Source organism: Aplidium turbinatum, chromosome 17 (assembly GCF_918807975.1).
Source record: "Aplidium turbinatum chromosome 17, kaAplTurb1.1, whole genome shotgun sequence".
Classification (NCBI taxonomy): domain Eukaryota; kingdom Metazoa; phylum Chordata; class Ascidiacea; order Aplousobranchia; family Polyclinidae; genus Aplidium; species Aplidium turbinatum.
This window is the reverse complement of record NC_137488.1, coordinates 20,049,007-20,073,727: the sequence shown is the minus strand read 5'-3', so window position 1 is coordinate 20,073,727 and position 24,721 is coordinate 20,049,007. Positions and strand designations below refer to the sequence as shown.

The following is a 24,721-nucleotide window of genomic DNA, read 5'->3' as shown; positions in this document are numbered from 1 at the left end:
GCTTTAAATTCTAGACACAATTTTGAATCGTTCACAAAAAGATTAATGACCACAGATAGACAAGGCTAGCAATCTTGCCATGTTGGTAGGTTATTGAACTGAAACTCAACACAATAAACAAAAACATAAACTTTCACTGTTCCACTGATTCCATCTCATAAACGTGCTTTCAAGGCTGAGTATTGAAATTCTGGCTGGTGCTTTTCTCCTTGCTTCAAATAGACCCAGGTTTGATTCCAGGTCAGGTAACATCGAAGGCTTAAAAATGAAGGGCTACTAATTCTTTTTTTTGTCTTTGTTTTGTAGGAAATTGCAATAGGTTTGGGTAATAATGTGAGACAGTTAGACACATCATAAATATGCTGGAAAGTTTATCACGATACCACAGAAGATTAAAATTCTTTGCACAGAGTAGACCAACCATAAATAAATCATGATATTTGCCATATTGCTATGGTGATATGCGATCATCGTAATTGTCTGCAGAAGTTGAAACCACGCACAAACGATGTACTTTGCTAGTTATAATGTCGGTTATCACAAGATCACAACATGTTTGTCCATTAGAAACTACAAGAACAATGAGCACGATAAACGACAACTCTAAATCTGTCTCACGCCTCAAAATAAAATATTAAAATGCATCAAAGAAATATTAATATTTCATAACTTCGTCTTTGTCTTTTTCATCTTTTAGGTAGAAAATCTTGGTGGCATTTTCCAGACAGGCCAAGCCACAAAACATCTATAAATTGCAACACTGCTTTCGGCTACTACACTACATCATGCAATGCTGGTAGACTATCTATGCTGGTCAGTATGTTCCCTTTTCTGAAAACGGTTGAATCATTGCCAAAAGTGTAAAATATAGTAACATTACTGTGACATAACAGGCAGCGACAACGCGATCGTTTCCACACGACCAGTTAGACGAGTTAGGTTTATTCCAGAATTTTCCGGTTGAAAAAATCTTTATCATTCAGTTGATTCCCGACTTCAAAACTACTATAGGTAGGATTGGGTTATTACTGGGTTTGAACAAGCTGGGATTACCTTAGGATTACGTAAACAAACGAATTGGATTTGTTCGACTAGTAGGCTCTTGTAGCCTAATGAATGAAACCAGTGCCTGTGTTCTTTATTTTGTTTAACTTTCATAACAAAAAAACTACCTATAAATGGGTTTCCAGAACTTTTTGATTTATTGTACGTCAAAGATTTTGCATTCCAAGCAAATCACTTTTTAAGAAGCTAGCATTTATAACGGGGAATAGCCTATCTCTAAAATGTAAACTTTTAATTTTTCATTCTTGGAGATAAAGTGATATCTGCTACCTCTATCTTCTGTACGGTAATCAATGATGTCTGTCCGACATCATTATTTTTATCTAGATCATTACCTTTTGTGATGTCATAATACCAAGCCCAAAGCAAGATTTTATCTATGAATTATGATGCTGCTGCTGTGAACTTATAATGCTGTTAAGTAAATAACAAGTTATAAGTAGCAATATACTAATAACATCTTGGCACCTGTTGCCTAATAAATTTTTTATTATTCAAAAGTACGTAGCGTATTGGTATTGTAAAACGCGTAACGATTACATCTTACAAAGTGATAGTGCGCTTTTCTTCTCAGTAGAGTTCGATGCTACAGTAGCGTACCTAGTAGATCATAAAACGGTTTTCTTGGCATAGCAGTGAGCCATAACAAATAAATAACAAAGCATTCAGTTTTGAATAAATAAATCTTAATTTTGCCAAGCAAGAACAAATTAAGATTTCAATGCAAATCTCAAAATCAAATCGGCAAGATCTTCAAGTTGAACAAACATCTCATCAAATAGTATATTGCTTTCAATTGAATAAGATGCTGTGTAACTTGTGCCCTTACATTGCCTTGATTTAATATATGCAAACATTGAACTAATGTTAAAAAGACTGATTTAGTGGCTGTGGTGCCCACAAGAACAAAAAAAAATCAGTATGAGAAGCCTCAAAAACTTAATTAGGTTACTGAAAAAATTCAAACTAAAATAACAGTAAGCATATTCAGCAAGATAAAATGAGCTCATTGACTGACATTTTAATGCAAATTCAACATTTTGACGCAAAAGATAAAATATTTTTTCTGTTTTGATGCTTCCATTGTCTTCAGCCCTCAACGAGAGGATGGAACTTTATGATAATGATGATCATGATGATACTTCCTGGCTTCTCGCTATTATGCACTTGTCCATAAAACTTATTTCTTTGACTGCCTCATTGTGCCCCTTGGTGACAAAAAGTTCACATTTGACAAAACGAACTGAAAAGATATTGTCATCTACAGCACTGACTAGCAAACGCAAGGTAGCGGTCTTTGTTATTGCTCACGCGATAGCCTTATAGTAGTCAAGTACTTTTCTTTATGAATCTGCCACAAGTACTTCTGTCCCTATTTTTCAAACTAGTTTTGTAGTGTATTTTGTATTTGAGAAAGATTTTACCACGTTTTCATATAAAATCAACAGGTTAGGCTTTGTAAACAAGTTTTAATCAACACTGAACAACAGGAGGTTAATTACAAAGCAAGTCGTCCTTACATCACGTTTAGTTGCTGCTTACAGTAGTTACGCCTAAGGCTATGCTGGATTGGTACGCGTTCTCAAACTATGTCAAAACCATTTCGCATAAAATAAAATTCTACGTGTTTTCGGCGCAATTATGGTTGGTTGGTTTTGAATCTTTGTCCTCGGACTGACAAAGGCTTGATTGGTTATTCCTGGTAGTTTCGCATACTAATTGTAGAGGTTTTTGACGCAGGTCCGGTTACCGAGAATGACAGAGTAAAATTTCTGGTTGTTTGAAGTGTTGTTGCCGGGAAATTATTCCATCCATTAGGCTCCGCTGAATGGAGTGCAGTCCTTAGAATGCGTTGCTCAAGTGCACACACCGAGAGTCGAACCACCGCCGCTTAATCTTGAAGCTTCTGTGTTTACGAAGTCAGACGCAAACCAACTGAGCTATCGGGTCTATAATTATTTTCTCTTGACCTTTTCTTTACAGAACACAGTTTAATAAAATAATTTAAATTTTTCATTAAAAAATGCGCAAAATCACTAATATTGTTCATCTTAAAATCTCCAACTGCGTAGAAACCTTTCTTTTAAATTTGACTAGGGATTGTCAAAGTTTAACAAAAACGTCTTCTTTGCGACATTGTTTCAACATTGCTGCGCGTTGAAACGATGTGAAATTAACATTTTTTCCAACTGGAATATAAGGACCCCCATTAAGTAGCTACACTTCTCGACTTCGTACTGTTTCTTATTGCTTGTTGAGTTTAAGTGCTTCTTGGTTTCGCTTGGATCTCAAGCACGTCCATCGGTTGTTATGTCAAGATCTACCAACATAAAAACAACGTTGAAATGACATGCTAAAGTACAAAGCAGAAGCGTCTGTTGCAGTAGGCCAATATTTGCTGGTCTTTTTAGAGTGACCTTCAAAATAAAAAATCAAACGGACTGCAGACTTTTATGAAGAGAGCTAGCTGTGTTGTATTTTGCTTGATGTACGAAGCTTGCGCCGTTTAACATTATTTTGATATCCACTTTTACCAGTAACCAAGGTACTGTGGTTTTTCTCCATGTTCGCATCAAGAAACTAAATTCACAGTCACACTACGTCATAATCGCTACGTTGTGACAAAACTCTTTGCTGCATGGCAAACTGAAAATGACACTTTCAACACAGACCAGTGCAAAATCCATCGTCATGCAATTGGAATGGCAGTTGTTCCATCACTCGTCAAGGAACATACCATATCTCAGCAAGCAAGAATGGTATATTTTTCATTGGTTCAACGTCTGCAGACGTTGAATTCAGTAAAAAGATGTAGAGAGTTCTGCAGATGTGAAATGGACAAGTCTTGTTTGCTGAAATGGGTTTTCTTTCAATACTACTGCGGCAACGCCTCCTACACTCAATCAGTGAGTGATGAAGTCAGAATTACTATACCGCAATAAATATCTTTGTTGCGGAAACAGTAGCTTTTTAGTTTCGTTAGACTAATTTATTTAAATGTAAGAGGATTTGTATGAGATGCTGCACAAGATGAATTGGGTGAATGGTTTTACGAAAATCCCAGAAGAATGGACAAAATATCCAGAAGTTGCCACTAGATGTAATCAGACAAAAAATGAAAACGTTTTATTTGCTCTCGTTACTCGCTAGAGCAGAGGCTTAGTGTAATAACTAAGGCGATTTTTTTGTAACCTAAAAAACTCAAAAATCTGACTTTAATTTTGTGAAAAAGTGACCAAATTCAATAAAAACAAGAAAGCGAAAGAAATAGCAGCAATTCAACGTAAAAAACATCTAAAGTAGTTTCAATCTGAGCTCAAATTAAAATTACACATTATTGAAATTATACATAATTAAGTAATGTTTTACATTCTCTGGCAGGAAGTTTCTGTCAATGAAACACTTTAGCTGTTGCAGCGAAAACAATTGGCTACAATATATTGTTAACACAATCCGTACCACAGTGGAAGATAAAATAAAAGGATTGGCATTACATAGAATGTAAATTCATCTCTACAGTAGCAATGAAAGATAAATAAATAGGGAAATTAGGCAAAAAAGTATGCAAAATAAAGTGACCTAACAAATGAAAAGTAACCTAAAAACACAAAATGTGACTTTTGATAACTTTAGAACTTCTTAAATATTGACCCCACAACTATGAAATTTTAGTTCTACATTTCTTTTGGTAATTGGTACAACTAAAAAAAGTAACTTTCGAGACAAAAAATCCCCCTAGTGATAACCTTATCTGTCATTTCTCGAACCTCAGTGACTGGGTATGAAAACTAAGAAAAAATGCGGGGGAGAGGGCAAATAAGTATTATTGCATATCTCAGTGAGCCCGGCAACGAGTCGGCGAAAGCAAAGCACCCAGAGAAAATTTTGCAAAAAATACCTTAAAATTAATATTTCGAGAGTACTATTCAAAACATTTTAGGGGGAGAAGTGCCTTCCTTGCCCCCCCATCACTTTTACTTTATTATTTGTCATCTGGACACGATGGTTGTCCTTTACTGCCACCTAGCGAATCGTATTTTTTTCAATATTTACCAATCGTAGAAAAAATGACCTTTTTAAAGGACGAAATGCCTCAAAACGCTTATAATGATTTCCAAACTCTTATTATCGTGACTTTCTTAATAAGTTGCAAATCTTTTAAAGCTTCCTTCGTGAAAAGAAAACGTAAATGTAACAACTGAACAGTGTGACAAAAAGTCAACATGTTTACATTAACAATAATGAAAAGCTGATGTGATGTGTTGGCTAGCAGCTCATGCTGCAAACACTAAACAATTATTGAAGCAAAAGATGAAATTCTGTTGTTTGTTTATTGACAAAAATATATAGGAAAGTGGTGTTTGAAACCATAGACCTAATACATCAGATTGTTTGTTTCTCAGCAACCGAGTGTGGCAAGAATTGACAGCAATAGACACCGTGTTTTTCAGGAGGCTGGGCTCGTCAGTATCGCACCACCAATTCTGCCAGTGTAGCAGGACAAAAATCCAAAATCAATGCATTTGACTTACATGCGATCCACATACAAGCATCAATTTGTCAAAGCAAGTAAAACCTCACACTCAGCGAAACACCAATGTCTGTTTGATTAGTTGAATGATGAGCAATGTAAATTGACCAATTGAATGAGGCTATAGACACGTTGTGAGATAATGCAAACCTGTGACCTCACAATGCTTTTACAATTCACATTAACTTGGCAAACAAACCAGAGTTAGCAGAACATTGATCACAGACATGAATCACACGATCTTGCTAACTTTTTACGGCTTCAACAAACCAATATTTTCTCAGAACTGTTTGTATGCTGTTGATAAGAATTCTAGATAAGTGTTCCAGTAATGCATTCCCATATGCTGGATGTGTTACCACAGATATACAAAAGATGTGGGTGTCTGGTCATGTTTATTTTTTTAATAAGGTTTGCAGCTATTAGAGCAGCAGCCGTATGAACGACATCAGGTTACAGAAACGAAATTACGGAAATCAATGTGTAATGTAATCATTACACCTTGCTGACTCTATTTCTTTGTCGTGTATATTTTGATATGAAGTTTTATCAGTAGGCCACTGAAGATGAAGTCAGTTCAGTTTTCGAAACGTTTGCTAAACATGAGTTTAGTATCTAGGCTAACATTTTGAGCTCTTATTTTTTGGGTTGCTTATTTTTGTATTCCGAAATCCGAAGCAATCCAGTAGTACAGTAGTCTGCGCTATAAATATTACAGTAAGGTTACTTTTTATCAGAATTGGTAGTGGCTGTTACGTCACAAATATATTTGTAAAGTCATAGCATTATTATAATTTTGTGTGGGGATCATTTTTCACACGACTTAAAACTTTCTGGTTCTGAAATCCAAGAAAAGAATCTGAGAATATAATTTGCGATGCCTGGAATCGTAGTTCCAGTTCACAACTTGAGAGAAGAGGAGAAAAGAAACTTGATACTACGACTAAGGTTCGGTTCTCAACTTCATCAAACTAAAAACGAACCAGATGGAAGCCTTTGCATAGAAGGACAAGCAGTGGTGAGGAAATTATTGAATAAAACTAAAAATAATTATGGCCCAGTTTTTCAGGGGGCACAAAGTTTTACAGAATGAATGCAATAAGAAACTTGATTGGAACATTTTAATTAACACAAAAACTCTTTAAAACGAATGTAAAATAGAGGGACAGATTGTCAGAACTTTATGCACTACTTTTCATAAGCGATCACTTTAAATTCATTTTTAAGACGGTAGTAGCAGTAGCCGTAGTCAAAATTTGCAAAATGTAACAAATCAGGCCGTACCTTTAAGTAGCGTATAGACTGCGTAGCAGTGGTACCATTCCCAAGTTAAAGTTTAGCTCTTTTCAAGCTTGTTTTTTAATGTGAGTTCTTCTCCTTTACCTTGTCTTGTAGGCTTACAACAATTTGCCACCAAGTTGTGTTACCTCTAAAGATTTGTTTTCCAGATCATTATATATTTAAACACATCTGTTTTGCATCAAAGTACTCGCAACAGATTGTTGACATGGCTTGTGAACACAAAAAGATATCACTTGGCAATGGGGAAAATTGTTAAATCATAGAACGGTTTCAACATAGTGCCACTATTCTAGTCATATCTGTTATCTCGTTGTCTCCCTGTCGATACGGGAATTTGTATAACTTTTGCATTGTGTATATTACTTGCATATTTCAAACATGTACTATGTTCCTGTTACTGACAAACAAACCATTGATTGATTGATTGATATCTGTTTGGTTGAAACACCAATTCTTCAGCAATCAAATATGGAGTTTACAAATTTCATCTCAAATTAGTTTTATCTGTGTTTAATTTGATTTACTTTTCATATTTAAACAGGTTCATCAACCTAGATGTCGAAATGTGACCAATTATATTCCTTTCGGGGCTGATCGAGTGAGACACTTGCTGGGAAGACCACTTAAGATTGTAAATTACCCAATATCAGAAACCCAGCAAAGAAAGGGAATAATGGATACAACGTTACAAACCCTAAAAAGAAGAGAATTGGAAGGAACTAGAATATATGACGGTAAAGCCAGTTTCTTTGGTTGCATTTTCCTCTATTTAAATCCAATATTTAATATCAAACTGCCGGTAACAAAAGTTAAAAGCCATCACCAGTGAGATAAATCCAGATATCTACGTCCAAGCTTGATTTTATTTTTCTGCTGCCTATAGTCACTAATCAAATCGACAATGTGCTTCTACAATGCTTGGCGTTGTTATGTCATAGTTTCATTTCCACATGATTGCTTTGTAATTTTAATTATTTCTTTTAATTTAGATTAATGGACAAAACGTAACGTTGAAAATCAAATACCTGATCATGAAAGTTAAAAGTAGGTTTTAAGCTCAGGGCTATAACCTAACTCAAATTTGAAACGTTACCACAATATTTTCACCTCATCGTCCATTTCAAACATCGTTGAAAGTTATAAAGTTTAAATATACGCGTCAACAAATTACTTTCTTTTGTTTTAGAGAATGCTCACAATGCCAACAACGAGATAATGGAACCTCAACACCAAAACCATGCTGATGGAGCAAGTCTGGTTCAAACACTTTCCAAACAACGCAACAATACAGATTGTGAGGGAAATCACGCGTCACAAACAATGGTCGGTGACGTAGGTTATTACGAAAGTGGAGATAGCGGAGAGAGAGATGCAGTTGCTGATGGCAAGGTCACGTGCCCAAACAAGGCACATCCGAGCGGACAAAGTGTGAAATCGTTGAACAGGGCGATGTGGCCTTCCGGTAAAGGCGTTTGTGGCGATGGCGGTCAAAGAAGGTTCAGGAAAGGTGACGAGGCAGGGGATAACAAAGGAAGCGCTGGTGATGAAAGGAAAATGGCGGGAAAGCTGTGGCCGACCTCTGATGAAGAAAACGCTGCAAATGAGAAGCAGTGAGTTAGATGTGAGACTTAAGCAACTTCGTTTTCATGTCGTAACGATTCTATGACTACGATTTGGTGAGCCTGATGCCCTAGGTGCCATAGAAATACGCAATCTACCCTAGTGATGTCACTTACGCGTTTGGAATAACGCCAGAAAGGCTGTGTGCATATAATATCGGCAAAGTATCCTGACCATTAAGTTCTGGAAAAACAACGTTATCTTTTAACCTGAACAAATTTGTTAGAACAATCAAAGATCGATGACGGTTTAATCTTGCTACTATTTGTCTTGTTACTTGTTGCTAACCTAATTGTTTCATCTTGTTGCCAATGGACCAATAAACAAACTTTAACGTCAAGACATCTTAAGCTCAAACTCTGAGAATTTTTTTTATTCTGCGTTGTTTCTGTTTCAGAAATAACATTTTAATGAATTCACTGACTGCATAGAGTAGAGCGCAATGTTATTTATCATCATTATAGTGCAAGAGATCGAGAAATACAAGTGAATTCATCTTCAAACAAAAATGAACCACAGAACATAATTTTTTTTTTTCAAAACTTTTTACTTAAACTTGTCTGACTTTTTCTCCATCGGAGATCCTGGCAATAGCAATTATTTGATGTTGCTCTAACTTTGGTTGCAGGAACAGTTCTCCCAGACCTAGAAAGGCAAGCCGGGCTTTGCAATCTCGCCAATCAACCTCTTCTCGCATTCCCAGCGAAGACTCCAGGAATCAGCTCAGGAAATCGTCTTCCAAACCAACATTAGCCAAGAAAAGATCATCAAAGATCCTCGAAAGTTCCAAAGGAATGCACAACAAAGTAATCTAATTAATTGTTGGTATGGAAAGCTGAGTATAGAAAAGTGTAGATATTAATCTTGGGACCCGTAACTTTGACAAACTGGTCCAGGGGCAATTTTGGGCCAGGAGCCTGAGATGATTTCAGAGCCCGGAACTTTCCCAAGGTGCCAGGGAACTTGGAAAAAACTACCGTGTATGCTTTGGACAGTACCTTCATCTTGGAAGTGTCAGAAGTGTCTTGATTTGGAGGATCTCATTGGCACTGGAACCAAATTATCCTCTCAACGGCCCTTGGAGCTAATTTGATGCTTGGAAATTTACTCCATTACTTAACCTACACATGCATTTAATTTAAATCTTCAAAAATACAAGCTGATTATATAACAAATCATAGTGATTGTTATGCAGAAGTTTTGTTATATTGCTTTCTTTGTGTTTGTTTAGGACAGCAATAAATCTTCTGATTCACGTTTCACCCCATCACGAGATGAACTTGAAGATTTGGAAGTAACTTCAGTGAGAAAATTCAACGAAATGCCGAAAAGCAAGCCCAAGAATATTTGCTTCGATTACCCGGTAAATATCATTGCTATGGTGAAGTTGTTTGTAGGCTGAAACAAATTGAATGTTGCATTCAGGAATCAGAACTTAGACAATTTGTATTCTAGATCTATTTGAAGTCTTCATTTTGTGTTTAACAACACTTGTTTGTTATCAATCTTTTTAGCCGACAAGTTAGAGCTGAAAAATATTTATTTTGCAACAGCAAGTTCAGCTTTCAGCCAGAACACATCGGTTTGTTTAAGTCTTATATGCTCAAGCTTGAATTTCTAGCTGTGGTTGTATTTATGAAAAGCATTAACCGAAGCAAGCCTGCTGTAAAACATTTAAACTTTTTTGAAGTAGAATCTTGTTGTGGGTCTGGTTTGTAGTTGGTTTGAGCAATTATCTAAAACTAAAAGTGCTTTTAAATTATAAATGCTATTACTCTAATCAAAAAATAAAGAGCTTAAAATGTAAATACTAAACTCATTTTCAGCAAACAAAAATTTCGAAAATTATACTGTCTTCGTCTTTAGTGCTATAAATGTCATCACATTTATAGATTATAGAAGATGAAGACAGTATAATTTTTGAAACGTTTGTTTGCTGACATAAGTTCAGCATCTGAATTTTTGGCTTTTTATTTTTGCTTAGACTAATCAGGCGTTTCAACTATTTTACTCTTAAGTACTGTTAATGCTACAAAAAGTGCTCAATGCCAAGCAAAAAACCCAAGCAGAGAAAATTACATCAAATACAGTTAAAACCTCTACTCTACAGCCTGTTTCACCCTTTAGACGAGTCAATATAAGGTTGAACCCAAAAAAAATTGATACAAAAGGTTTTTCAACGGATTCTGTTACCTATGGGCCTACTAAATAACATACTAAAAGTCTACCAAAATCGGACCTCCAGAAAGGGGTCATTTTCAAGATGGCGTCCAAGATGGCCGCCGAGATGTTATATTGCCTATATCTCAATTGCTATTTAAGCTAGAAAGGCGGTTTAGGTGTCTATCCCTAGGTTTTCGGGGTCAATCAATCGAATTAAGTAGGTTAAATTACGATAGACTGATTATCTACTGAGATACGTATGATTTGTATATAATATAGGACCTGGAGGAGCCCGGGGACATTTCGGACGCAGCGATAGGCCAACATCAGACAGAGCAAAGCACGATATTAGCAAATTCACTTGAGGCTTGAGATAAACCATAAACAAAATCATCTTGACTTCCATTATGTAACACAAGCTTGAGAAAAGTGGTTTTCCAACATTCCAGTTTCTATACTTTTGGCAGCTTGATAAGCCGAATAGTGGTAAAATTTTCAGAGACAACTCCTCACTTTTCATCTGAATAAATTCCATATGTATTGGTGCAAAACGGTTTCCAGTAAACTTTAAAATAAAACGTTTTTTCGAAAATAAAACACTCGAAAATCCGTCCGTAGTATCCCCAATCTCCCCTAATAAGATGGAATTATCATAACAGCATATTACATGGGGCATAACAGGTACTATCAATACAGGCATCTAAGAAAAACTGCAACCAACAGGAGGCTCATACTTGGCCTCCTACAGCAGATGAATACAGGGGATTAATCTGTTCTAAAGAATGGCGTACCATTAAAGTCTGGACACAGACACATTCAGAAAATCATCGGAATTACAACAGTAGGCTACAAAGGTAAATCGTAAACCAGGGTGATCTACCGGTTTGTTGTCTTATTGCCTACGGCTGTCTCTATTCATCATCTTCCGACTCGTCTAGAAGAAACTTGTTATGTGGATTGTCACATTCTTGCAGTTTGCATGGTCCACATGCAGCGGTACATGGTAGTCCGTATCCTCTACAGGAGCAGCGGAGTGTCTTACAGGCAGTGGAGCAGTTGCAATAAATGACCTTCAAGAGACTGTTTGGAGTCTTCATTTTTGACATAAGTAGGATGAGCCGATTCTTTTGCAGGTTCCACCCCCGATTCATGACATCCATACTTTCTGCTTTTCCCATCTAGACCATTATCTGGTAGTAAACTCGACGACAGTGAAATTGGGTAGCAGATTCAGTTGGTGGCAGACTCTCGGGCGTTACAAATGATGAAGCAGAGACAACTTTCTTGCTGAAGGTGTTGTATCGCATTGTCGCAAGGGAATCTGTGCTCTGGCCATCAAAGAAGACAGCCATTACTTATTGAAACTTGAAACTTGGCACCCAAGGTCATCGATTATCTCTGTGGTCTGGTTTGGGGCAGTGAATGCTTTAGCACAAGACCGAAAAACAGGATCTCCATGCACAAGTTTCCGAAAAGCAGTCTTTTTGCAAACACCGAATATCCGAGACGTAGTGTCACAACCAGTCATGGCATGGATAAATATCAACTCAGAACACATGTCATGTCCAAAGATTTTTTTCAAACGGTTGATGTTGTATACTTTGGTACTGCCATCAGCTTTGGACTTGTCTGACCTGAAATAAAGGCCCTTATACTGTCTTGTCCCCGGAGTACATGTCTATCATTGGCAGATACCTTACTAAAGACTGGCCTGGGTGTTCCTTTCCCTGATAAATAGTGTGCATCATCCCCTGCCAGCCTGGCGTGGCCTGCTTGAAGTTGAATGACAACTCCCAAAGCAGATCAACCATGTTGGCACATGCAGTGAGAATCGGAAGTTCTCTGAATGTGATGTCTTGTCGAATATGTTTTGCAAAACGATGCTCAATTATCGCAACCTTGGACGTCTCTACAATGTTCAGTTTTAACGTTTCGTGCCTTGGGATAATCTGGCCTGTTTCCTGTCCTGGTGTCAAGGCGGCTATCATGCAAATCCCGTGAAACGTTCCTTTCCCATCAATTGTGAGAATGTTATGATCTACATTGTCTGCTGCGAATAGCAAGTTGTTGTCCAACACATCAATATCCTTACCAAGCATGTTTGGTGCAGAACAATTTGCGGCATTCATTTCAAACCTCCGCATTTCGCCATACGAAGAGCAGAACCCCATCTGACACAAGCTATCCAAAAGAAACCGCGATCGATTTAGATGGTGCAGTTGCACTGAAAGGCCAATTTGCAAAGGGGCAATAACAGCTCGTGGTCGGACTGCCTGATTGCATGACCAATAATAGCAACTTTTCGCTGTGTGCCTTTACCTACAAACAAGGCATTGAACACAACGTAGAGTGATTTTGGAATATAATCAAGAGCCGCCTGGATTTTAAGTGTCTCTGTAGTCGGGTACTGGTCGTTAACGGATGGCACATTTGTCTTGATGTCACTCTTTATGAGCCTGGCAGCTGCTTCAAGTAATGCTCTCTTCTGTGACTCTTCATCACCTTCTTGGTTTGTGCTTGCAAAGTATGACCTAAGGATGCTTCCCGTTTTCTCTCTCAGCGTCACTATGTCCTCTAAACCTTTTCTTTCTACAATAATTATGGAGTTTCCATACCGTTTCTTCAGGTGACTTTTTAGGTATTGATTGCCATAAAGGAGGGAACCGTCCTCAGATAAATACTCTTTCATTTTACACCTTAGATTAGAAACAGTCAGCTGTTCTTCATCATTCATGGCTAGGTACGCACACATCTTTGTGAAGGCTTGCTCTTGATCCTCATTCTTTGGCCTTCCAGCTTTCCTACGCTTTGAATCGCGATCAGTCTGAAACTGCAAGGGGACATCACGGCTACACCTGAAAGGGCGGCTACATACTTTGTGATATACGCAGTCTGCAGCATGTAGATCACCACAATAGTATTCAATTCTACCTTTGACTTTCAAAGACCACTCATCATGGCGTTTTTCACTGCAATCCAATATTGCCTTTGCGAAGATATCAGTTTTCACATAACTATAGTCTTCACTTCCATCATGAACATTATTTCCGCAGAAAAGGCAATCAGTCTTGGTATTGAACAGACCCTCAGAGTCCCTAGTACCGGTACTTCTTTTATAAGTGCTGGTGGAATAAATCTTTTCGACTTTAACAACGATAACTTTGCTTGCATTGTGATGCGACTATGCACGCATTCATGTGATTATGATGTCACAAACACAAGAACAATAAAAACTTGAATACCACCATCTACCCAATACGCAAAATTATTTAGAAATATGCCGTACATTTCCTTGAAAATGACCCCTTTCTGGGGGTCCGATTTTGGTAGACTTTTAGTATGTTATTTAGTATGCCCATTGGAAACAGAATCCGTTGAAAAACCTTTTGTATCAATTTTTTTGGGGTTAGGTGCCTTTTTTCCGTATATTGACTCGTCTACTTACTGGGAGATCATTAGAAGATCCTCATTTAAATACTATCTATTTGAATAAGCACCTTTTGATGATCTACCAGTAAGGGTAAAATGGCTGTAGAGGTCTTAGAAAGTAGTAACTGTATTTGATAAAAGTATGTTTAGGCAGAAAACTGTATCTAGGGAAGTTCGTTGGCTACCATGTTGAGTAAATTTTTGAGTAAAACTTAGTACCATTAAAAAAAGTTCAACAGAACAGTTTCCCTCGTCATAGCAAGGATTCGTGCCTGCAATAGACTCTTCACTCATTATGTCTCATTGCAGTGTTTCATGTACTACAACAGAGTACTGTCATTTAATTATACAGTAATAGGTTTATAAAAGAATCGAAGTGAGTTTCTGTGCTCAAGGAAGTCTCATTAAAATTATCAAAATTGTTTTTCCACCTAACAGTTCAGACGAGAAGTCAAGTTTAGTCTTGCTCAATAATTCCCCGAAAACAACGATTCACGTTGGCATTTTTTATTTTGAAAGCGATAAATCTTTATCCGGATTCTATCGCGTTTGTCGCTGTGCTTTCTGAGTTTGTTTGCTCATAAAGTTTCATGTTTATTTGTAAACAAACATTGAACCCAAAGCACAAGAACAACCACAAAACAATCAAAACTGCCTCCAGGTAGCCATGAAACATCGGAGTTTTTTTTTTAAAAAAAACATCGGAGATTTAATAGATTATGGTGGAAAATTGCAGATCATTCAGTGGAAACAAATTATCTTTAGTTTTGTCAAACTGTTTCAATGCCTGAACCGCACAACCAATGCGTTCGTAGTGTGTCCTAGCAAACGTCATCAACACCAAATATTCTCAGCTAAATATCTCACCACAGTTAACCCAACTTATGACCTGATAAGTAGATTGTAAACATGTTCTATTATGACGTTGCAGGTTGAGACAGGCCTTGCACAAATATTGACCAAAAATTTCGACAATGAAATTAATTTGATATAATGTTAACTGGTGCATTTTAGTTATTTGTGATCTCTCGTTTTATCTCTTTATTGTTGATATAAAATGTCACTAGCTTTTCTAGAAGGGTATTGTGAACACCAAGTCCCTTTTTTAAGACCATATGTGACGTCAAAACTATTGCTACTATAATTTTACTGATTTATCATATTCATGTATTGTGACGTCATACAAGTCTCGAGGGAGGTTCAAAACTCCTCTCCCAGTGGTTATTTTAACCCATAAACTACGGGAAAATTGTTATACCTAGAACGACCGCACCGGTCAATTGACCAGTTACGTAGACATGGATAGCACCATTTTCAAATGTTCACTGGACAAAACATCCCGTTTGTCATTGATAACAAAGCTAATGATGGAGCTGACATCAAACGAGTTTGGTTATTCGAATAGCAGAAACAAAAAAGAATTAACAAAAACCTAAACTCCAAAACTGCTGGAAACTCGATACACCTAGAACGACCGCAACGGTCGACTGATCGGCAGATAAACAGATAAAAATAACGTGGTTTGTAGATGTTTCCGAAACAAATTATTTGGTTGGTATGGAAAAACAAGTCTATGCCAGGGTATTTAACCAATGAGTTTGATTACTCGATATCTACAAAAACAATTTTATCTAATATTTCCACTTAGCCTACTAGTCAATTGACCGGTGTGGTTAGTTGTAGATATATTTACGATTTTTTCTGAGATTTTTGGGTGAAAAGTGAGTATCATCATTTGAGCACGTGGTTCATGCAACTCGAGGATTAGCCGTATCATCAGCCGAATATACGACCATTCGCGTCAACATCGGAAAACAGCAAATGTCTTACCGGTCAATTAACTTACATTAACGCCTTGCATTAACAATTAGGGTTAATATGAGGCGTTGTGGTGGAAATATGATTGCAAGCGATTTTTTTCCAAATGCAGAAACTAGAGAAGTATAAAATTTATTTTATTGTAAATAAACACACAATCAAAAAACAATAGTTTGCATACTCTGGGTAGTTGTTGTTATGCGTCATGTTAATTATAAAAAGGGTATTTTGTATTCATACAATACAAAGTCCATAATATCTGATTTATTTTCTCAAATAAAGCACTTTAAAGTTAACATGTCCGTTTTTCTAATTCACAAAAAGTTTTTTGTGCATAACTTCTGCCTGTGTAGGCTAATTGTGTTGTCTTTCTACAGAAACAAAAAATTGGTCTGAGCTACCATCTGTTTTTAATTTCAACATAATTATTATTTCCAACCCCTTAAGTGTACTTCTTCCCCAGGGTGTAGATCTGACCTACCTTGACGTAAAGAAAGCGATTGAGCGTGTTATTCCCGACGCCTTCGAAAAAAACAAAGTCGTTTCGATGCAGTTCGAAAATGTAAACGTGAAGCTGAAAACCGGAAACAGAGATAACAGGTTCAAAAAATGCGATAATTATTTCACTAGTCCCATTTGAGGAGTCTCTTAATTGTTTTAAACATCTATCAAGCTTATACATTTTCGTCTCTAGCACTAGTTGCAACGTTTATCTGATGAAAGTGAAAGTAAAAACAATGACAAACAAGTTGATTTATTGCTTTCCTGGCGTTTTGCGCATCTTAGCAATGTGCGCATGCTATTCAGAGGATGCACGCTCTTCATGCATTTTCAGAGGATGAGCATGCTCTGTGGATGCGCATAATCATGGTGCAAGAAACGTCAGTGAAGCAATAAATCACCTTTTTTGTCACTGTTTTTACTTTTACTCTCATCAGATGAACGTTGCAACTAGTGCTAAAAACGATAATTATCCTGATGAACACACAAACTTTTCAGTATTCATTTTTTACTACATTTTGTTACGTGGTGATTATAATTACCATGTCACAATATATTTTATAAGCAATGTGTTAAATTAAGGAAACTATCTTGTCAAAGCTACTGCTGTGAGGCCTGCAGCTTGTCTTGCTTTAAACGGGATCTTCATATTAGTGTTTGTCTATTTCAATAATAAGTTGATTTTATCTATTTACTGCAGTTTTGAAAAAAATTAAATCAGCCAAACCCAGGCAGCAAATCAGTTGTTTTTTACCAACGTCATATTGATTCAACGTCTGCAGACATTGAACGAATGTAAAAAAACGACTGATTTGTTGTCTTGGAAAAGATTAAATTAAGTTTGGAGATTCTAATTGAATAAGCATCTTCTGAAGATCTTGTTTACTGTAGAATGAAACCGACCGAGCCAGCTAAAGTTACTGTGATAAATAGTGGTTTCATTTTGCTTGAACTTGCTTTGAATAATACTTGGATTTGCTTTGCTTGACAATGTTCTCAACAACCGGCATTTTTTGTATAACGTTATTTCAATTCTTGTGTACAATATGTTATCATTTTCTTTAACGTTACAGAACATCAATATTCATTATTGTTTATTCTACTACTGTAGTATACGTATTTACTTATGCTAATAGTTCCGTTATTTATTTCCTGGCACAGGTGGCATATTGAACTAGCTGACTTCATCACACGAAACAAACTTGTCAAATCCGGTTTGACCATCAAGCACATGAGAAAGCGCACCAAAACTGGTAATCTTGGCTAAGCAACACATAACATTTAAACAGTTTAAGCAGTAAATACTCATGGGCTGGGCTGAATGCAGGTTATAGTGTTGTTAAGAATAATGTTAAATGTAGTGTTGTTGCTTAGTTATGTTTGTTTATGGCTAAAAGAACCATCAAGGAATTTATATCTTTTATACTTTCTAATTCATGCGCATCAAACGAAAATATTAAGTAGCAAATAGTTGAGTGCAAGTCCTTAAAAGCATCGAAACTTCTAGAATGCAGTATATTCATATACAACATACAGTAGCTTGCTTTTGTGAATGAGATTTAAGTTTGTAATCTCTCCGCTTGTCAATGAGCATCACATAAACCAGCTTTACCAAAGCACGACATCTATTCGCTGAGAAACATCATTCGACAAAGAACAGAAACTAACACAAAAGAGTTGTCCGTATGAAAATATTTTGTTTCGCAATGTTCTTGTATATTTGCATGATGTTCAATGTCTTGTTAAGTAAAATAATAACTTTATAAATTCAACAACATTACGGAATAAGTATCAAACTCTAGATGTGACATGACAAGTTTGTTCACTGATCTCCAACCTGTAACGTTTAATATTGCATAAATTTTGTACTTGTCCGTTTATTTGAATTTACCAACGTGCTAACAACCTAGATATTTTATTTAACCTTATGTAGGTTATAACACAGGCTCGTGTATTGGTAACCTAAAAAGTGGCTTTGAACGTTGTGGCTCATATTCTGCTGTTATATTCGTATTATGTTCCACCAATTTAAAGTGAAATCAATGGTGTTGTGTTCTCATAGCTGCCTACAACTAATTATTCTGAGGAGGAGGGGAGGGAGAGGGGATACGATACGAATAAGAGAGAGCCACGCTTCCCTCTTTCAAAAAATATTTAAACGATAAAATTCCCTTTGTTTGTATTTAGTTTTTGATTGGAGCTAGTGGCGTAAACATGGAGGAAATATGCCATGGCAATCATATTAAAAGTTATGACCCAATGTCCCAATCTCATCCATCGGTAGCTTGGGTCACAGTATCGATTTGTATCATACCTGCCATGTTTCTATATTGCTGAGCCCTTTACCAAAGAATTGAGCATAAAAATATGGCCCAAAGCTGACCAAAGTGACCGTATTTTGAATTTGACCCAGAATAACGTTTGTTACAATTAGGTCATGAACTTAAGTATTTTCAATTTTCTATTAAAGTTTAAAAAATGGTTTAAAATAATTTTCATGTTGTTTCTAATAATACGTAACTCTACATACAGCCTACTGAGATAAGTCTAGCCTATGCTTATTGCTTATTTGTAAACACGTTTTGTTTTACCTTTAATTGTTAAAATGAATATTAGTGAAGTAACGACATTATTATCTCCCAACACAAATAGCATGAAGCTGAATTTCTTACTGCATTTTAAAACATTGCAAAAATATAACGAGAAAAACTTTGAATTATTTTAAAAACTTTGAGATTCTATTTGAATAAGGACCTTCTGATGATCCCCCATTTAGGGCGAAACCGGCTGTAAAGGTTTTAGAAAGTAATAACCATATTTGATGTAATCTGCTCTGCTTGGCTTTTTTACTTGACGTTGAGCACTTTTTGTAGTAAGCTATTAATAGTATTTATTATTTAACGAGAAAAAAAAGTAAGAAATAATAAATCTAAATATATCGGCCCACATATACGATAACTATTAATTCAAGATGAGGTAATCAGAAAGATACATGAAAGAAAACATCAACCAAGCTTAACATTTACTAGATGAAATCTGTCATAAACGATGAGAATTCTAGATTTTTTTACTTTGAAGTGTGAGAAAAGTCTATTACCTCTGATTTGTAGCCTACTGATGCGAAAACCATATAGGCCCAAGCATAATACAATAGCTGTAATAAGTACAGAATGCAGAAAATAGAACACCAAAAATGTACTTTAGTAAACAGTGTATAAAAAAAAAACAGAAAAAGGTTTTAACAAAAAGCAAATACGGTATTATAACTTTCGGTTTTAATCATTCAATCTTGGTTCGACTCCCGGCTTCAGCTGGTTGTTGAAAAACACCGCTCACCTCTACCCAGGGTATAATAAATTGGATGGGCATAGTTGCTAAAGTAAAGGCGGCCGAGAGAAAGGAACTGGCCACCCTACTCTCGTTAGTGCCGAAGGCTTAGTATAATGAGAACCTTATCCCTCAATGCTTGGATCAAGTGTGGGACTCACCTTTACCGTTTTTCATTGCTGAATAACAAAATTTAACTCGATTACATCATTACATCATTCTCGACTACATCGACTACTACAAAATTTAACTCGACTACTCGACTTGTAGTAATTTTTATTATGACACATCATTTATAAGGTGCCTGACGTCACTAATCTCTTGAGATCCCAGACGACAACCAGACTTGGAAGTCGGCGCATTGACTCATTTTGAGCTATGGGGCCACCATGAGACGCTTTTAGAACCGTAATAGAGTCTGGCACAAATGTTGATTGACTGCGGAAATCTTTATCGTCGGACTGAGAAAGCATAATTGCCACCTTAATCCTGGCATTGTCGCATACTTGTAGAGGCTGTTTTAAACCGATGACGCAAGCCTGGTCACCGAAATTGACAGAATAATGTTCCCGCTTGTTATTGTTTGTTAATTATTACACTCACCACCCGCCATTGAATGGAGAACAGTTCTTGAAGTTCGTTGCTCAAGCACACACCCCGAGAGCAGAACCAACGACGCTTGGTCTCGCAGTTCCTTCGTTCATCCACTCAGGCGCTTCACTAACTAAGCTATCAGGACGGACAATCAAGTCAAATTTCAAACATCTGATGTAAAAAAAGTTCAATTTTGAGATCCCAGAGAGCAAAGCATAGGGTAAGCAGACTGGTCGAAAAAGGGTCATATTGGTTGGTTCAGTGGCGTAGCCAAGGGGGGGGGGGGGGTTTGGGAGTTACAACCCCCCCTTTGGCACGCGTGTGACGTCACGATATTGAGAATGATGCTTTCAGTCTAAAAAAAATTGCCTAATTTTATACAAAACTGCATTAAAAGAGTGAGTTTTGCCAATACCAAACATTCAAACATCTCAGCCAGGAATTAGCAACAAGAAAACATAGAGACTTAATTATAGCTTTATTTCCGAAAAATGCCGAAGAAAACATGATCTTGTCCTTTTGCTATGCCATCGGACAGCACCATTTTACAGTAGCCTAATATTCATACCCACATTTTTGTTGAAAATGCTCTCAGAATGCACCAAATTCAAAGTAATTTTTCAAAATTTTCTGGGGGAGGCCCCCCAGACCCCCCGCCACTGGGTGTTGTGTTAGGCGAAACCCCCCCCCCCCCCTTTCAAAATTCCTGGCTACGCTACTGGGTTGGTTGATTTGGTTTTGTGTGGTAACTTGCAAACAACTAAACCAGTCAACTTTAGAGAGATGCTTTTTATTTGCCCTTTTAGCACGAGAAAAAATACGCGGTAGAACACATATATAATGCAGAAAGGACTGGCAGTACCGAATAACCTTGCAATCTCTCAGTCGAGATGCTGCCTGTATCAAGTAACAGCACTTTTCATTAAATTGACAGCCGTTATTGAAGTACAATCAGTAGCCTACAGTTCAGCATCTATTGTACTGCCTACTAACTACCAACTCGACCGCATTTGGGTTCTGTAAAGAGACAAAGAAAGCTAAATAATTAATTTTTTGGATGTTGAAATTACTCAATTCAGTAACGGATTTAAGGAAGAGGGCGATCCTCCACCCCCCAAAAACGTGCATCAACGTATCATAAGCGTTTGGCAACCCCCTTGAAAGGGTCATATGAGCAGCCTTGAACTTATTTCAGTACCCTCACTTTGCCGGCAACCAAATGCCACTGCAGGGAAATGGAGTAGGCTACTTTCGTTTCATCAATGACAGGAGGTAGACGAAGTCACACAAACATCTTTCGTTGAACTTATCTATAAAATTTAAATAGATGCACAGCGTGATAATTCACGATCAGATGTAGATTGCGGGTTTTGCTATAGATTTCTTATTCAACCAAACATTTTGCCCCTTGTAAAGCACGCTTAGGTGAAGAAAAGTCGCCGTCGTCAAAAGCGCCAAACAAATAAAAAGGCGCCGCACATTTTAACAGACTGTAGCTTCGCAAACACGTCGGTAAATTACCACCTGGGATTGTAGGAGCTGCTGCTTGACGGCCTGTCGCAACAACGCAGCGTCATAATGTACGCGTCTCAAACAAACAAATCGCGTTTGCAGAAGTTCCAGTGGCCCAAAGCGGAACGGAGGAACCGCGGAAAGCGCCGACAGTTGTTACAATAGAAAAGCACCACGTCGCGGTCAAGCTCTATGACGTGGTGATGATAGAGGAATACAAGCTCTTCCTGAGGAAGAACGCCGCGGAGGAGAAACTCCAGAACGTGGTCCTGATGTGCGCTGGCCGAGGACACCGATTGTCTACAATGTTGTGACGTCACAATTGGACTGTTTTGTAAGTAGCTCACAACAATCACATGCAGAGTTGTCAGTTCTGCGGTTTTAGAGTGGCGGGTTGATTTCGTTTCATTTCTATACAAATTTCACAAAATGAAAGCTATTTCTAGCTTAAATTTTGCTTCATAAACTTTAATTTATGAAAACTTTTGGCTTGTTTCAACTTATAAATAAACTTAATTGAGTTATTTTTTTATTGTCAATTGGACTGGACATTTAAAAAATATCTGGCAACCTTGATCACGTGTCTAAACTAAATTGTTTATTCGTCTGAGTACTGTAATAGTCAAACAAAACCGACAAACTTGCCACCGTTCTACCATTCAGCTAGAGTTGATCCTACTTTGATAATTACCGTACAGAAAAAAAGAGTTATGACAGGGGTGGGAATCGAAATGTAGGCTATTGTTTGTTTATCTTTATCCTGCATTGCGGGAAAGCGGACTTGAGCGCTATGCATCGGTGTACGCCTTCCGACGTACACCTGACCCACGCTGCAGCCGACGGCAATGTCTGTTTCCGGTTGTCTACTCTACTTATGACTTAAACTTGGTACTACCCATTACTCGAAATCGATCACTGGGTAGAGGCAATTATCGTAAAGTTTCTTGCCCAGAGAAACAACAGCAAGTGTGGGTGGCTGGAGTCCAACATGCAGGCTCTCGACTGCGAGCCCAACGCGATAACCACTCGGCCACTGCTGCCGACTAGCCTTAGCCCACGCTGGCTACGGCGGAAAGTTCACTGATTTTACTTTCTATAAGAACTGTTTGCATCTTTTTCCTGTAACTTTCGGATTGGTTGAAGCTAGGGACGGTGCATTACGGGACGCGCAACTCCGTTGTTCCTTCAACATTAGAAGGGTTAATTGCCAATTTGACATTTTTTTTACGCTTTACTGCTGGCTTGCTTTCAACTAAAAACCTTAAATTACTTTAAAACCAACTTCACTCTTCTTATATAACCCATAAGTAAAATGTTTTGTAAATTACAAAAAAACGTAACCCTTCTAGTGTTGCGGATAAGCCAAAAGCGGATGAAGTTTCGCATCCCTATGATCTACCATCCCTAGTTGAAACGCTGTTCCTGTAACTCCTAATTGGCAAGACAAATGAATCATTGGACCAAATGCCCGCCTACTTGGCCAGGCAGCAGACTTTCATTTCCATTCATGCTGATGGGTGCAGGGTGAAGACAGTCACCTTCATTTTAAAATTTGTTCATCGCAATAGCAAAGCAATTACAAGAGACTGAGGCCTTACCTATTGTGATGCATTAATTAGCAGCGTGAATTTGGGCAACACTGGATGAGGATGCCGCTTCTGTTCCATCGGCATTCAAACCCTGTTGGTTGCTACCCAAACAGTAAAATCCGTCATTTTTACATTAATTCTACGTCTGCAGACGTATTGAATTAATGTAAAAATGACAGATTTTGTTGTTTGGGTATTTAGAAGCGCATCTGACTTAGTTTCTTTTCTTGTTCAGATGATCACTCGATGAGGAACGAGCGACCGCTGCTGTAAGATGATGTGCAATATAGTGCGACACCGTGTGGATAAAACAGTTTATTGAACACACTAGGTGGAGCTAGTGCATCGTGTAAAAGCGAACTAAAGTGGTCGAAAAAAATAATTGTGTTGGGCTGCTATCGCGAGAGAATGAATGGCCAGATTTGTCGATCAAGTTTTTTAATTAGCTTGGGATCTTGCAGGCATTTTTAGCATGAAATTTGGAACAATATGAAATAATTCCATCCCATCCAAGCGAGAGCAGCATCCAACACGGCCTGTACATTCGCGAGACGTAAAGCGAAATCTATGATGTCACAACATAAAATACATTTCATGAAACGAAGAAACTGTAACAAAATATTGGAACAAATATTAGTAGACACAATTAAACTTGTAAAACTCATGTAACAGCAGGTCCTACTATCGATCGTACCTTGCCCCTGGAAAGTTATAAAAAGATTGCAGACAGAAATTTCTTCTAACTGTGGCAAATATCTTTACATTGACAATGTAGCAAAATACACAAGAATGGCGATGGCCCAACTGACTTATCGGTTGAGCTACTCATCAGCACAGCACATTTACACGTTGGTGTTGCGTCAACACTGGCAAGTTGCTGAGGTCAAAAGGACAAACCAGTGACCATCGCTTACCACAGCTAGATGCCACTGCACAGAAGACAGGGGGGGTCAATCTGGCTGCAAGCTTTCTAACATTTGGGACTTGCAAGTTACAAGTTTGAAACAGAAACGTAAAATCTTATTATGAGCACACAATTTTGTCTTGCAACAAATCAAGATATCAACAAAGAACTGTTGTTATTCTGAGTTGGATAATTTGCAACCGTGAATGCATTCATCACGTTATCGCAATGTTGAATTACATAGTATCAACGTTTAAAACATTGTCGCTTGTAAAACAGGGGATTGACAGAAGTGCAATACTGTAGGCACTTAGGCTCAGCAGGATATGATTGCATATAACCAGCCTTCATGAAAAACCGTGCGCA

At 37.5% G+C, this 24,721-nt stretch overlaps 1 protein-coding gene across 1 annotated transcript; it reads left to right on the top strand.

Annotated features, from left to right (window-relative positions):
• The first annotated feature begins 6,342 nt into the window (after positions 1 to 6,342).
• On the top strand, positions 6,343 to 24,712 carry LOC145786122 (uncharacterized). The gene is made up of 9 exons (XM_082597773.1): positions 6,343 to 6,614; positions 7,440 to 7,632; positions 8,085 to 8,508; positions 9,147 to 9,324; positions 9,750 to 9,881; positions 16,392 to 16,528; positions 17,591 to 17,682; positions 21,965 to 22,196; positions 23,687 to 24,712. Exons 1-8 carry the CDS (start codon positions 6,474 to 6,476, stop codon positions 22,174 to 22,176), a joined length of 1,509 nt encoding a protein of 502 aa, XP_082453899.1. The 5' UTR covers positions 6,343 to 6,473; the 3' UTR covers positions 22,177 to 22,196; positions 23,687 to 24,712.
• The last annotated feature ends 9 nt before the right edge of the window (positions 24,713 to 24,721 follow it).